This window comes from Solea solea, chromosome 2 (assembly GCF_958295425.1).
Source record: "Solea solea chromosome 2, fSolSol10.1, whole genome shotgun sequence".
Taxonomy (NCBI): domain Eukaryota; kingdom Metazoa; phylum Chordata; class Actinopteri; order Pleuronectiformes; family Soleidae; genus Solea; species Solea solea.
In genome coordinates, this window is record NC_081135.1 from 37062127 (window position 1) to 37078833 (window position 16707).

Here is a 16707-nt window from a genome sequence, read left to right on the forward strand (position 1 = left end):
AATACGTTATATATAGTTTTCTAAAACACTTAATATCTTGTTTGTTTGTTTTTTTTGAGCTTTTAGTACTGAAATGTACAAATATAATGGTTTATATATATATATAATTATATATTATTATTTTTCAGTTACATCATGCTGCTTATTAATGTGGTTAATATTATTATTTACATTATTATAATTGTTACATCGTGTGTATTCTGTTCTTTTCTTGTCGTCGGCCTAACTGCCACGTGTGTGTGTGTGTGTGTGTGTGTGTTTTGTTTTTTTGAAAGACGACGAGTTGCGTGCCTTTTTCTAAATTGAATGGCGAGTGCGTGTTGTTGTTGTTGTTGTTGTTTGTGGTGATCAGTGTTTTTAGCAAGAACCTTTTTGTTTGTTTGCTCGTCGCTTCACCTCCTGCGTCCGGGCTGGTCCTGAACTCAGGAGACGGAGAAGAACTTGCAAATAAATAAAGGCGGTTTGTTGGCTTCAGGAAATGATACGGTTAAAAAAGAATTACATAAAAATAAGAACAAGTTGCTTTTTCCTCAACAGCTGACCTTCGATAACACCTTGGCGTTGGTACATTTTCTTTTTTCTTATTTATCCAGAATGACCGCCGGCGTTGTTGCCCCGTGTGCGGCCGCTGCGGCGTTTGTCGCGCTTCATGACAATCAGTGAAAATGTGACCGCGCCCTTTGAACTCTTAACACCGGGCTGTTCCATCAGTATTGTGATTTTGTCGTGTAAAAACTGGCAGAATGATGAAAAAATGTGTGGAGAATATTTGTTACCGAACCTTTTTTTTTTTATTTTTGCTTGACAATGTATTGAAAGTTTGCTCTTTTTTTCTTGTAAATGTGCCTTTTGTCGTAAAGTGAAAATATCATCTCTCTGTGACTGTTACCTTTTATCCCTCGATGTGGGGGAAATGACCGAGCGCTCTGTAAATCAATTGAGGGAAATCTCGATATCGGTCTGATATTGGCAAAAATCACTGGATCAGATATTGCAAAAAAGGAAAAAGTTATAGTTGCAACAAGTAGAATCAAATACAGTAAAGGGAAAAGGAGCAGGACACATTAGAGATGAGCTGATACCATATTTTATATCTGTATCGGTATTTTTGCCAATATTGATCCAATATTGGCAAAAATCACTGGATTGGATATTGTCCGGGGAATGAAAGGAAAATCTGAAACAATCTGCATTGTAGTTGGTGAATTACATTAAGTAGAATTCAATACACTAGAGGTAAAGTGTATATGAGGACCAATTTAGGGATGAGCCGATATGATACGAGCTATTGATATCAGTCCGATATTGGCAAAAAAAAATCACTGGATCGAATATCATATAATGGGTAAAATGTGTAGTTGGTGAATTACAGCAAGTACAGTTAGATATAGCTGAGGTAAAGAAGTGGGTAAGAAGACAAATTGGGGACAAACCGATACCGTACTTGGTATCAATACGATACTGGCAAACAATAACCAGATTTGATATCGGAGGGAAAAAGTAAAATCCGGAATAAGTTATAGTTGGTGAATTACAGCAAGTACAATTTGATACAGTAGAAGTGGATAAGATGACCAATTTAGGGATGAGCCGATATGATATTTGGTATCGGCGTCAATCTGATACTGGCAGAAATCATTGGATTCAATATTGCACAAAATTTTCAATCCAAACATAAGTGATAGTTGGTGAATTACGGCAAGTACAAGTAGATGCAGTAGAGGGAAATTGGGCTCGACAAAAATGGGGGTGGAATGATACAATACTATGATATTGGTATCAGTATCGGTCCAATATTGGCAAAAATCAGGTTCCAGTTGGTGAATTTTAGCAAGTAGCTTTATTTGTTGTGGAGGGAAAGTGGACTGTACCATTCTACGCTGGTAGGCGTTGTCGTTATTGGTCTGAAAATCAGTCTTGATTTGAATATCGGGCAAGAAATAAAATCCCAATCGAGTTATAGGTGAGTGCAGTTACATATAGAAGAGGGTAGATGGTGCCACCACTGACCGCAGACAGGCATTGCTCTTTCATCCCCCATCAAGTTTTTTTTTTTTTTTTTTTTAAATCGGTCCAGACAAAACCATTTCTGTTGACTGGGTTACAAATCCACGTCGACCTGGACTGACTTCTGCGTGAAAATCAGCTTTATTTACTGAGAGTTGTGACGTTCTGTTGGAGTGTGTGTGGGTGTGTGTTTGTGTGAAGTTTATTTTTCTTTTTGTTTGTTTTCAAAGTTTTTATAGAGAGTGATGACTGACAATCTTCAGCGGACTTTGATTTGATGATATCTTAACTCGCGTATCACCTCTCCCGTCTTGTATTCTTACTCTAAGGAGCTTCTTCTTAACGTATGATACAATTCTCTTGTGTTACTCTTGAATTTATATTTATACAGATATACATATTTTTTTGTATCTTTTTCCTCCTCCTCCTCCTCCTCCTCCTCTTGTGCTAATGTTCAAACATCCATGTCTACACAGTATTATAGATGAGGACAGCTTTGTTTGTTTTTTTACATTTATGTATGAATTGAGAATTTGTAAAAATGCTTTCACAGTCCTTTTGTGTGTAAAATGTATGTATAAATTAAATTAACCAACCTGGACTCTGGTGCTTTTATTTCAGTACAAACAAACTTATTTTATTACATGTGTAATTCTTGTTTTTGACCTGTAATGTCAAACATTTGCCTCATAAGTAAATATAGGTTGTAAATCATGGATAATTATATTGTAATTCTACATTTCACTAGATTGTTATCCAATATGGCTGCAACAATTGATTGAAAAGTTGGTTATTCATTGATTATTTTACACTTTTTCATAAGAGATCAGCCTTTTTAATGGGTTTTAATGATGAAGTAAAACAAGTTCTGTATCGTCAGCTTCGGAAATATGAATATTTTATGGTATAACGGAATATTTTGAGTGGATGGATGGATTTCATTATTAAAAAAGTCATAATTTACAAGAATAAAGTTGAAGTTGTCATGAGGAAAAAAGTCGTAATGTGTTAAAAAGTCATAATATTATGAGAATAATGTAATTTAACAAGAATGTCATAATATTAAAAGTCATAAAATCACGAGGAAAAAGTCTTAATATTACGAGTTTAATGCAATTTTACAAGAATTCAATCGAAATATCAAATAAGTCATATTACGAGGAACAAAGTTGTAATGTTACATGAATAAAGTCGATATATATTAAAAGTCATGATATTATGAGGAAATGATACGAGAATTAAGGCGTAATATTAAAAAAGCACTACTTAAGTAGTGGGCCACATGTGGTCCGCAGGCCGCAGGTTTGAGACCTCTGTTCTACAACAAACTTGGAAGGCAAGCGTGAGATGAGGAACATTCGACTTCACCATTACGCGTGAATTTTTTAAGCACTGTGCCTTTAACTGACACGTGATAAATCTCACGTGAGTAAAAATTTGAAAAGTTTTTGATACAGTGAGTATCAGGACTCACTCCCCCCCCCCCCCCCCTCCCGCGGTGATGATGATGGTTCAACCCCTCCTCACCCCACACCCCCCCCCCCGCCGCCTACCGCCGGTGTGGTAGCGCTGTATCCCACAATGCAGAGCGCATGGCGCGTCATTGGAGAGGGACGATGATGGCGGCGGTCGGTGCACCAGAAGTGATCACACAGCTGGAAAGCGCTGCCAAAGTTTTAATGGTGAGAAACTCTCCGTGACTCTAAAGCCTCGCCGCGGCTCGCTCACGAATCCTCCCCGCGTCTCCGGTTGACTCACGCGGGCACGAACGCCGCGAGGAGCCGCCGCTGTTTGTTTCTGCCTGTGCGGGTTTTGTTGTTAAATGTGTTCTCACTTCTTTTTACCGGAGGAAACAGTGCGTGGCGCAAAACTGTGAAGAAAAAAAACCAGAATCCCGCTTTTCACTACAACATTTCCCTCTTTTTCTTTTTTTTTTCCCTTCTTCTCCCTCTGAACACAATTTACCGTGAAACACCCTCCATGTTTGCGGGTCTTGTTCACAATGCGGCTCCGCTTCTTTTCCAGAAACTTCGCTGTTTTCAGTCGCGACCGTTACGGCAAGTTTGTGTGCTCCTCAAACACTGATGGAGAATCTCAGTCAACAGCTTACGCTTCACCCGCTCCTCTCAACCGTCATCTCCCTTCACCCTCTCACCCTCTTCACCCTCTCACCCTCCACCAGCAGCAGCAGCAGCAAGTGGCTAACCATGTGCATGTCATGAGTCCCTGTGTTAATGCGTGTGTGTGTGTACTTAGCTTAGCCACTGTAGCTCTATAATAGCTAGTTTAATGCTGGATGATATGGCATATTATTAATACCTCGGTGTTTTTAGGCTGAGCCACGATATATCGCGATATTTTGCGATATAAACATGGACACAGTGTGACCCTAAATGTCTTTAAAGCTTTGTGTTCTCTCTCAGGACAGTGTCAGTACATTGTTGAGGTTCTACTCTACTTTGAAATAAAACATCGACCGTAGTACTCAAAATACAGTGGATTCATTTGTTTTAGTCTCTCGTACTTTTAAAATACAGGTGTTGCTGTTACCATGTGATTTTTTTCCTTTTTTTGATGATTTCTCTGGATTTTATACTTATAATACAATTATTACCTGTGTTTTTAGATGATATCTTGCTATATTACTTTAAGATTCCCACTTAAAATACAGCCGTTACTCAGGATGCACGATATTGTACTTTTTGACGATATATCGGGAGTGCTTAGGCCGGTAACTGATATGATACCGATATATATATATATATATATGTATATGTATATATATGTATATGTGTATATATATGTACTGTATATGTATATACAGTATATATACTGTATATACATTTTTCCTTGCTACAACCATGTGCATGTGATGAGTCCCTGTGTTAATGTGTGTGTGCTTAGCGACTGTAGCTCTATAATAGCTAGTTCAGGTCCGGATGATATGGCATATTATTAATATCCCAGGTTTATATTGCAATATAAACCTGGACAAAGTATGTTTCTCTGACCTTATGAAATGTATGTGTCATGTTTTACATACTCAACATTCAATGACTTATTTCATTTTAGTTGGTATGATATTTGAACTGATATTTATTTAGATTTCATACTTTAAAATACAATAATCACCTGTGATTTTAGATGATATCTTGCTATATTACTTTAACTTACATACTTATAACACAGCCGTTACTAGGGATGCAAGATATTGGACTTTTTGCCGATATATAGGTTGATAACTGATATGAGACATTTTGTTTTCTTCAATATCGTGATGTATCGCTATATGATTGTCTTGCAATGTATTGATTATCACAGAATTGTCTTATCATGATTTTATTGGTATGGTGGACCATGTATCTCGTATCGTATTGTGAGATACCCTGTGATTACATAGTGTTGAACCAAACACTCATGGTGTGGCACAGTTCTTTATTGTTCTGGATTATTGTTTAACAGTTCTTTATTGTTCTGGTTTCCTGGCGCTCTGAATGATTTACTGTTTATCGTCCATGAGCTCGAGTCTCTAATAACATGTATGATGTGATGTTTACAGGCACCGCCCTCCATGGTCAGCACAGAACAGAGACAACATGCTGAACATGTATTCCTCTCCTTCAGGAAGTCCAAATCTCCTTTTGCCATCTGCAAGCACATCCTAGGTAAGTGTTCACCTAATCCTTAATCTGTGCTACTATAAGATTAACTGACAAATTCACAGTTTTGAATGTGAATATTTTCTGGTTTCTTTACTTCATATAACAAAATAAATCATTAAAATGGAGTAATTTGTTTTTTTTTGGGGGTAAAACAAGACATTTAAACACATTATCATTTCAAGGTTTGGGAAAACACTGATCAGCATTTTTTCAACATTTTCAACCAGAAAATATTCACATTTAAGAAGCTAAAAAATCTGAAAACTTATTTCAATATCTTAAAAAAAGAGATCTACTCTCAAACTGATTAATCTAGATTATCAGCGTACTTAATTTGTTTACATGCCTGGTTTATATAACAGACACGTACAGGTGCTCTGATCACAAAGCTTGTGCTGTGATGTTTGGTTTTAACACTTATTTAATGTCTTTGACCCTCACACAGACGTCATCTCATGTGATCACTTGTGTGTTTGACCGTTTTACTTTTATTGAAAGTGGGTCTAGGAGGACAGGTATGAGTTTTTCTGTGGCTGAATGTTGATTTCTAGAACTCAGGGCAGCCGATGGCCGATAATTGATTTATTTTTCTGTTTTGTTTTAAATATCAGCAAATTGAAACATACTAGTCATAAAATTTAAGATAAAAAAACTACACTATTGTCCCATCTGTCCACGTTCACGTCTTTATTGTCCTAAATGTCCCCTCGTCTCTCCTCCCAGAGACCAGTAAGGTGGACTATGTGCTGTTCCAGGCAGCCACCGCCGTCATGGAGGCCGCCGTGAGGGAGTGGGTCCTTCTGGAGAGGAGCAACATCGAGTCACTGCGGACGTTCCTCCTCACCTACGTCTTACAGAGACCCAAGTAAGAAACAGACAGAGACAGTATGGTGCAGCATGTGCCTGTGGGTCCTTTATTGACCTCCAGTGGTGACTGGTAAGACCTGCAGGAACATGTTTTTGTTATGTAGTCCCTTGTGTCCTCTTCTGTTACACCAACTTTCCTCATGTCCTCCTCCTTCACGACGTCCATGAATCTTCTCTGTGGTCTTCCTCTCTTCCTCCTGCCTGGCAGCTCCATCTTTAACATTCTTTAACCTTGACTCTACTACTATGACATCAGTCAATCAAAGGATCGTCTCTCTGTCCTTCTCGTTTGCTTCAGTCTGCAGAAGTATGTCCGTGAGCAGATCCTCCTCGCCACGGCGGTCATCGTGAAGAGAGGATATCTGGAGAAATCCACTAACTGCAAAAGCATCTTTCACGAGGTCGGACAGCTCATCAGCAGCGGGAACCCGACAGTGGTAAGAGAGACAGAGACACGTTGTTTCTTTTGGGGATATGTGGAAGTTTAGCCGTGTTTCCATTGAGTGGAACATTTCAGTTTGGTCCAGTAGGGTACATATATATTTTTGGCATTTCCATTCTTTCACACCCTTCCCTTGGGGGATACCAGAGTAGAATGGTTGGTACAGCCAGGCTTCGCCCATGACAGTCAGCTGATTGAAGAGCGTCACTCCCTTGTGATTAGTCTTTCTACGATGCCCGCTGTTTATTCTCATACACAGCTTGACGTCTTGTTGGGACAAACAGCCACAGACTCAGCAGCTGGTTTTTCCCTCCCTTGTTGTCTGTTGTGTTGTGTTTGATGTTGTTGTTCGTTGTCTTTGCACACGCTACTACGTCACGCTACGTGGTTATCAGGCACAGCCCACGCCCCGCCCCCCAAGGTACTGTTCTCAGGCGAAACACAAGCCTGACCTAGGGCTTTACTATTCCAAACCATACCAAACTGTACCATGTTGGAAACGGAGCATCCAAGTCAAGTCTCTTTATTTACCCGTGCAGGTGGATTTGTTTTACAGTTTAATTTAGGTGCCACCCAAAATGTTAATGATGCAGAGCCAAAGTTTCTTTTAAATAGTTAAAACTAGTACTTTCAGCTTCTTAAATGTGAGTATCATATTGCATTGTATCATATTGTGAATATTTTCTGGGTTCTTTGCTCCATATAACAAACAAATCAGTAAAAAAACAAATCATTTTGTTTTGTGGACAAAGCAAGACATCATTTTGAGGTTCTGAAAGCACCAATTAACATTTTTTCAACATTTTCTGGACAAAACAATTACTGATTAATCATGAAAATAATAAGACTGTTTGGTTTGAGTTGTTTTTTTTGAAGAATTTAAACAAGTTTTCTGATTTTTCATCTTCTTAAATCTGCATATTTTCTGGTTTCTTTGCTCCATGTAAATAAATCATTAACAGTGATTTAATTTTGTTTTGAGGACAAAACAAGACGTCATTTTGAGGTTCTGAAGGCACCAATTAACATTCTTAGTTGTTTTCTGACATTTTATGGACCAAATGATACCAATAATCGACAAATTAATCAATTAGGAAAATCATTGTTCGTTGCAGCCCTAATTAAAACTAGTACTTTTTTTTATTTTTCAGCTTCTTAAATGTGAAATTCTTTGTGAAAATAATCGACAGATTAATCATTTATGAAAGTAATGGTTAGTTGTAGCGTTCTATGACTGTAATGCAGCTTTTTAAAACGTCTCTCATAGGCTGGAAATGTAACAAAATAGAGAAATAAATGCACATTTTTCTTCTTTGTTTACTCAAAGCAACGTCTCAACAACGTTTGCACAAACTTCTGGATGTTACATAATCCTGGCTGCAACCTCTGCCTCTTTAACTCGTACCCATAAATTATCCTTATGCAATGATTACACTGTCTGTGATTGTCTCTCAGAAAACACCACGTGTTGAAGTTTAGATCCAGACTGAAGCAGAGAACTGTCACTGAGTTTTTAGTTTCACATATTTATCTGTTTTCTGAGCAGTTTGAATGTTCCAGAATTCGCTGTGTGACGAATGTCAGAGCCTGTGAAGTTTTTGTTTCTGGATTAAAAGCATTAAATGTAGTGTTTCAGTTTGACTCGTCTTTGATGGACCACATTTGTGGTTTGGTTACAGATTGTTTAGTTTTTTTCTCTCTCTCTCTCTGTGTGTATGTGTGTATGTGTGTGTGGGAACTGGCTCAGATTAAAGAGCGCTCAAGTCTGGAAATAAAGAAACGTCACAAAGGGCCGCGCGGGGAGAAAAGCCCCAGGCGTTTTTCTGTGGTCGCAGTAAAGTATAACGTTCTCTTGCCTGTTTTCTTTGCTCAGACGCTCAAATCAGGTCTGTGGATAAATTGTGTCAAAGCGCATTTTCGTGACGACGTTTTATTTTGCGGTGTTTTTTTTTTGTTGTTTGACTTCATGGGAAAACAAAATGAGCAGAACGAATCAGGAAAATTGAGGCTTGAGATTGAGAATATTTAGAATGTGCTGTGAAAGAGACCGCCTGAGATCTATTCAATCGCTTCTTAAATCCTTATACTTTGGGAAGATTCCTTTAAATCCTGTATTTTATTGCTTTTTCTACTTTTAATGATTAATTAATATTCTTTAACTTGCTCTTGTGTGACATCTGTTGCTTATTTTCACAATAAATGTACTTGTTTCATGCCTAAAATGTTGATCAGTGTTTTCCAAACCTTGTTCTCAAAAAAGATCAGTTTTAATGATTTCTTTTGGTATATGGAGCAAAACCCCCCCGAAAATATTAACATTTAGGGAGCTGAAAAGTTATTCAATTTTTATTCTATATCAGTTTGTTCAATAACATTTTCATCCTGTATTTTATTGCTTTTTCTATTATTTATATTCCTTTATTTGCTCTTACTTTTGTGCAACATTGTTTTATCATCATAGTCGATGAATCTGTTGGTTATTTTCTCAATAACTTAACCTCCAAAATGATGACGATCTCAAATGTCAAATGTTTGTCCACAAACCATATGATTACATCAGTTTTAATAATTATTTTGTGATGTGGAGCAAAAGAAACTACAAAATATTCACATTTAAGAAGCTGAAAATTCTGAAAACTTGTTATAATTGTTCAAAAATGACCAACAATTAGTTTAGCACTTATTAATTACCCTTTAATATTCATTTCTTTCCTCTTTTGAATTGCTTTTCCAAATGTTTTTATTGACTTTCATTGATTTTTTTGCTGTGTTTCACTTGTTTCTGCTTTTGCCGTTTTGTCAAAGCTCTTTGCAAATGTTTTTAATGATTAATTATTTTATTTTTCTATCTCAGTTTACTATAAAACAAACACTGGACAACTCCTCTTAAAACCAGTAGGGGGCACTATGTCATTTGTTAACTCAATGCCAGAAAAGGTCATGGGAGCCATGGAGGGCTGAAGTAGTGAAAGATTTATATCTTTGAGATTTAAACAACAAAACCACAGGAGGAAATGCAAAACATGACTCCTGACCAGCACGCACAGTCTTTGTCTTTACATGAAGTGTAGTTTCAAACACATTTCCTTTCAAAATAAGATGCATTTATGCGACATAATGTAATGTACTTTATCTCTTTAGCCATTTACAACAACAACAACCCACAGGTGACCAAAGTGCCTTACAAAATAAAAGCATTGCAGACACACAGCATTAAAACCACATGAAACAAAGCATGAAAATACCAATTTAAAACACAAAAGAATAAAAAGTATGTGGCTTAAAAGGGGAAAAAAATGCCTTCTCATAAAAGAATGATGTTAATTCAGATTCATAGACTTGATTGATCCCCACACAAATCGTTAAAATGTTTAAATGTCTGTAAAAGTATGAGATAAGTCACAAAAATAAATCATTAAACAGCAATAAATAAAAGAAAAAGTCTCAGAAACTAACTTTATAGGCCGGGCATGTGCTCACATCAATGAAATTGACTCTGGTTTTCCATTAGTCTAGTTTTTTACATACATATTCACATAAATCCGACTGTACCACTACGAACAAAGGCAACAAAAACTGAAAAAACAAGTTGTTGTTTTTATCAAATGTTGGCAAAATTTGATAAAATAGTTTGGACCGCACCATTCAAAAACAAACTTTAGTGACAATTATCCACGACTTAATCCTCACTGACTGGTAAGTTGTGTTTGTGAGTGAAAATGCTGGATTTGAAGTTTAAATCAAGTAATCAAAAAAAAACTTAAAGAAAAATGATGAATAAGTCAAGGAGAGATTTTATCAAGCAAAAATGTCAAATATCCTCTGGCTTAAGTTTCATAAACCTGAGGATTTGCTGCTGGAATAAATCGTCCGCACATCCGGCTTCTGAAGTTTTTAATAAATTGAACATTTGTTATTCTTAAAACTTACAATTTGGACCAACACTAATGTGTAGTTGTAGAATAGTACTTGGTTTTTCTCTTTTTAACTGTTTTCCTGTACAGCAGGTGTGCAGAAATTATACATAAATCCATAGGAGATGGAGATAATGCATCATTTCAAACATTAAAACAATAAAACAAACCAGACAAAATTCTAAATACATAAGAATAGTGGCATCAGCACACTCGTAGAACAAAAAAAATTAGGAAAGAAATAAAAGAACTAAAATCAGTTAAATTAAAAATGAATAACATTATTTTAAGATAAGTAAATGAAAATAATTGAATACTCCTCAACATAAAATAAAAATTTAATTATTCAGAAGAAATTAAGAAAGAGGTTAATGGAGTAACTTTCAGCTGTTTCTTGCTCTTTCGACCTCTGATGTTTCTTTGTATGACCTTTGACCTCTGTCTCTCTCTCTCTGCTCCAGCAAACACTGGCGTGCTCCATCCTGACGGCTCTGCTCAGTGAGTTCTCCAGCTCCAGTAAGACGAGCAGCATCGGCCTCAGCATGGAGTTCCACGGCAGCTGCAAGCGTCTGTTCCAGGTATGTTCTCCTCATCTCCTTTATTTTTTTTTTACTCATCTTCTCCTCCTCCTCGTCCTCCGCACATCCCGTCTTCATTCTTCTTCCTTTCCTTCATCCAGGAGGAGAGCCTGCGTCAGATCTTCATGTTGACCATGGAGGTTCTGCAGGAGTTCAGCCGCAGGGAAAACCTCAACGCGCAGATGTCGTCAGTCTTTCAGCGCTACCTGTCTCTGGCCAACCTGGTCCTGAGCTGGAACTTCCTGCCGCCCAATCATATCCTTTCTTTGATCGTCAGAGGCCGAGTAGCTGGCTGTGGAAAGTCAGGATCATAAAGGTCAGGATTTCTTTATCTTAACTCATGAGAGGATCATGTCGCTGAAGGTTCTCAGTCGTCTGTTGGCAAACTGGACTTACTTGAGTTAAGTTGAAGATGTTTTATCTACAAGGCTTCTTCAGTTCAGAGGTCTGGAGTAATGTGCACCCTAGCTGTTTCAATACCAGTGGAAAGCACCAGGGGGCAGTGTAAGGGTCAGATATTTTCAGTCTCTCAGGGCTGTAACCAGGCTGTTTGTTTTTCCTGCCAACGTGGCCATGGAAACCTAACTTAGTCACATGACGCCCGGAGCTCTTTGAAGATGTGCTTTAAAAAAAAGAAATCTGCATAGAACTCTGAATGTCATGTGACTCAATTCTTTAATACATTTGGATTCTGGAAAACCTAACCGAGTTTACGCCGCCATGTTGGCAGGAAAATCTTTGATTTGTCATATTTGTCTGGACAAATGCGGGAAAAATAAAATAAATAGAATAGACTCACTTTGAAACAATAGCAGTCGACAGTTAAAAGTTAAAGTAACACAATGTAGGATTTGCTCTTGGGCTCCCCCTACAGTTGTTAAATAGTATTCTTTGTTACAACTCTAGTAAAATAAGCCAGCAGAGCAGGTACAGTCGACTATTTATAGCATTTTTATACAAATATGTTAACATTAACTAGTCACTAGCTCACTATCTAACAGTAACACAACCAGTGACGTATGGCGTAAAGTTCTGTTTTGAACTGATGTACCGAAACGTTATTTTCTGAAGGTTGTGTCGCACTAAAAAGGAGATGTCGGCCATTTTGGGGGTCAGAAAATCCAACACCAGCTTCTTCTGGTTGTCATTTTGTGTCTGTGCACTTACTGTAATAGAGTTGTTTGAGCGAGAACACAGGAGTTATTTTGTGTGTGTGTGTGTGTGTGTGTGTAGCTCTACAAATATGTGATACTGTCGGAATGTGTGTCTGTTCGTCACTTTTGCTTTGTAGTTCATCTCTTGTGCTCACATGCGTATTATCTTTTGCAGTTGGCCCGCATTGTTTAGCGAACTCAGGCACTCGGCATATGTGTGTGTGTGTGTTTGTGTTACACGTCCATATGTGTGTCTCCAGGCTCATTACGGCCTAAATCCCACCCAGCCTGGCATCCTCTCTCTGCCTGTCTGAGCGGATCTGGAGTGGCGCTTGCTGCCACCCAGGGCCATGTATCACTTTCAAAGAGGTGTCTGTGCGTCCATCCCCGTATCATTCCAGCAGCACAGCGCCCCCGCCTTGGCTTGTTGAGGCTCCCCTTGGTATGCCCGGCACGCTCGAGTCAATGCGGTCGCAAAGATGTACTCGCACTGTGTGTGTGTGTGTGTGTGTGTGTGTTTCTACTGTATATGAGCTGTTGTGGTCAATTTTTAGACGGCACTTTCATCCCGCTTCAGTGCCGAGCTTCTTTGAAGTCATCATGAAAAGATACTCTACATGTATATTACCTTTTTATTTTTTGAATTAAAGAAGAAAACAAATAGCTTACATTAATTTAAAACAACCAATTAAACACACATTATGTGTTAGGTGTGTTTGCAAACCTAAAAAGTACACTGAATGACTACAATGATAGTCGTCTAGTCATCGATTATTGAAACAATGAGTCCGTTTTATTTAGCCTTCAGGTTGTTTGGGACATGTGCTAACTAACAAAAAAGACCATAAAAATACTTCTAAAATAACCATCTTCAAATGAAAAATCTAAATAAAATCAAATGTTTTATTTAACATTTAAATCCAAGCATTGAAAAGTCATGATGTAACAATTATTATTTTTTACATTTTTCTGTAAACAAAGGAATGTTGAACAAGAAATGTTTAAAAACATTTCCTTAATGCGTCGTTAAAGGTTACTAGGGGCATAAATAATTTGAGGTGCATAAAAGCTCACAAATGAATGCGTAATACACCAATTAAAGTGGTTTAATATCATTAATAGCAAAACATATATCAACAGCTCAAAATTTTGAAAAGTTTGTCAGTCAAAAAAAATTAAATGTGTGTGTGTGTTTAAAAAAAACGTCATTTTCTTTAACTAGAGTTTACATTTGAATCTTAAAGAGTTTAAAAAATGTGTCCGTCTGCAACCTGGAGATTTCCTGTCAATATCATTAGGCCAATTTAAATGCCAGCGAGGCAAATCTAGCCTGTTTAAATTATAAATAATACGAGCTTCCACGCAAATAGAGCCGTAGTTCTCCGGTTTCTCGCTGCTGAGTTGTGACACATGGTGAAGTGAATGGACTTGTTGGACCGGGGGGGCCATAGAAATAGCGGATAAATGTTTGAATTAAGTGGACGTTCTCCTTGAAATTCTGCGTGCGGCAAGTGTCTGCGCCGCTGTTGAAAAGGAGAACAGATTGATGAAGACCACTGGGAGGCCGCCGGCGGGCGAGTGCGGGCCGCCTGTCGGCGAGTGTCACAACACGCCCGCGTGATGCAATGCGAGCGTATGCCAGTATGACTATCAGGGGGCCTCGGCTTAATTGCGTGGCTGACAGCGGCTGCCTTTCAGCCGCATGAACACACACACACACACGCTCACTTATCCCTCCTCCTCCAGCACAAAGACGCTTTTTTTAAAAAGCCTCCCTCATGTGTGTCGTCTGTCCTCGCCGCCGTCTGACCCCGAGGCACGCTCCGCGGCGTCGCTACGACACCGTGTCACTCCACACGCGATGCTCGGGGGTCGCGGTCGAGCCTGGAAACAGTCAGGTGCTGTAAATGGCTGTCGGAGCTGACAGATAGATCACCCTCTCACCCTCTGGTTCCTGCGCTGGACAATGCATTTACGGCCTTTTATGTTGTTTGGTTGTCATCTGTGTCTGTCGAGGGCTTTGGTGTCTCCCGCAGTCTGCACTTATACATCTGTTGTTCACTTCACAAGAGAGGAATGTGTGGATTTCATGGCGCATCAGCTCGGTAAAACTCGAGTTGTTTCAGATTAAAGTGAGGCACAGCCTTCCCTGCCCTTCTTTCACTAGAGCACGCTATATTTTTATTTTTTTTTTAATCTCTGTCTTTCATTTGAATGGAACTTTCACATGTTTGTCTCTCAAACGCCACAATTTACAAGCATTCACTCACACCGGGCATTTCCTACAACCTCGTGAGTAGAAGAGAAGCGATCTCTATTGTCCACTAACATGATATCATAAAAGGAGATGTACAGAAAGTCAAAAACAACACACATTGAGAATAAGATAAGAGATGGTTGTAAAAAAAAGTCATAAAACAAGAGATAGAAATAAGAGACGATTTGTAAAATTATAACAAACCAACAAAACGGACACGTATGGTGTTAAATTACATTAAAAAAACACCGCTCTCTATTGTGGATGAACAGATCAGTGTTCACTCTGGATTTAAGAACACTTATTACACTTGGAATGAAGGATTATTCTTCGTGTTCATTTTTAATTGCGATCCCTTTTCAAGATCCAGAAGATATGAGGCGTTGCGTATTTGCAATTATGGCTACAAATATCGATATTAGTTGATTGGTAAGTAGAGGATGTTCTCTAATCCACGAACCAGAATGACTCAAGTTTTAATGATTTCATTTAAGAAGCTGAAAAATCAGAAGAATCAGAACGATGTAGTAATCAGTAGGGATGGACATGGGTAGTCGATTATTCGCTTGATTTTATCGTATTGAAAAGATACAAAACAAATATTTTATTTTTTTATTCCACTTTTATAAAAAAAAAAACACCAAATATTTCTCCTCCAATGACAATCTAATTGGCTGTACATCTCTTACCAGAAGGTGGCAGCAGAAGCAAGCACTTAGAGGACTTTATTATGTGGTGATGAAATTTACGAGGTTTCTTGAATGCATCTTGGAGCTTGTTTTGAATAATGACCATATACTTCTAACACAGACTTCACAGCCACCCGCTGTGATTGATCGTGGTTCTGTATGTTTCACACCTGCTGTACGTGTTAATCGCGATACAAATTAGATGGAGCGTGGGTCTTGTGGTTGCCGTGTTGTCTGAAGAAAGATAGAGTTACTCCAGTCCAACTAAGCGTATACATGCAGGAGTAATCAGACTATGAATCGACTGTGAATGAGTCAAAAACAAATTATTGTCTTAGTCTGACTAAACTCGAACTTTTAACATGCACGTAAACAAGGGCTGAACGATTTTTGCGTTTTATTTTGACAGTACGCCGTATTGCGATTTCGATAAAACTTGGATTAATTGTTCGACCATAATGTAAACGCACCGAGTGTCAAGGAGAGGAGTATGTCTTTCTGTTTTGTTTTATTTGTCACATTTAACTTCTCACATGTGCAACTAATGTGCAACACGCAACAAAACAGAGAGAAAAATATCTTCTATTCTCTTGTTTTTATTGTGTCGTAATGAAAGCAGTACCATTGACCGTTTCCCCTCTCGCTGCCTCAGCAGGAGTTATTCTTGTGCCAGAGAGACGTCTGTCGGCCAAACACTTGCCTCAGCCCGGCTTACTATTCTCATTAGCTGTTCACGGGTCAATTTATGGGCATTTTGCCCCCTCAGGTTAAGGTTAGGATTAGGAGTGTGTAAACCGATGCTGGATGTTTGCCTTGGCCCTGACCTGTACTGAGAATCTTCAGCTACTGCTGTCTAAACACAGACGAGAGCCGAGTGTATATACAGATGGCTCCAAACGCTGAGGGACAGTCAGCTGATGCATTTTATCTCCTCAGCTTCAAATTCCTCCACGTCCGTGTCATTTCAACTGCTAACGTTCCGTGAAAATCTTTATTTTATATTTCGATTACAGTGGAGTTTAGAGTTCATTGAGGTCCTTGCAACATGGAAAATAAGGAAAACAAACTAATTTGTAGGGATAATCTGTGTATCGCAGCTGTGTTTACTGAACAAATCCTCCAAGTGAAGAGATCGTT

The 16707-nt window shown here is 38.4% G+C and overlaps 1 protein-coding gene across 1 annotated transcript in view; it reads left to right on the plus strand.

The window, feature by feature from the left end:
* Positions 1–3561: 3561 nt before the first annotated feature.
* Positions 3562–16707, plus strand: part of xpo4 (exportin 4) — a 65978-nt gene continuing 52832 nt past the window's right edge. The window contains exons 1-6 of the mRNA XM_058617460.1: positions 3562–3689; positions 5567–5672; positions 6393–6534; positions 6835–6973; positions 11354–11470; positions 11572–11724. Of these exons, the coding sequence (XP_058473443.1) occupies positions 3600–3689; positions 5567–5672; positions 6393–6534; positions 6835–6973; positions 11354–11470; positions 11572–11724 (747 nt within the window). The 5' untranslated portion in view covers positions 3562–3599. The remainder of the gene's footprint in view (positions 3690–5566; positions 5673–6392; positions 6535–6834; positions 6974–11353; positions 11471–11571; positions 11725–16707) is intronic.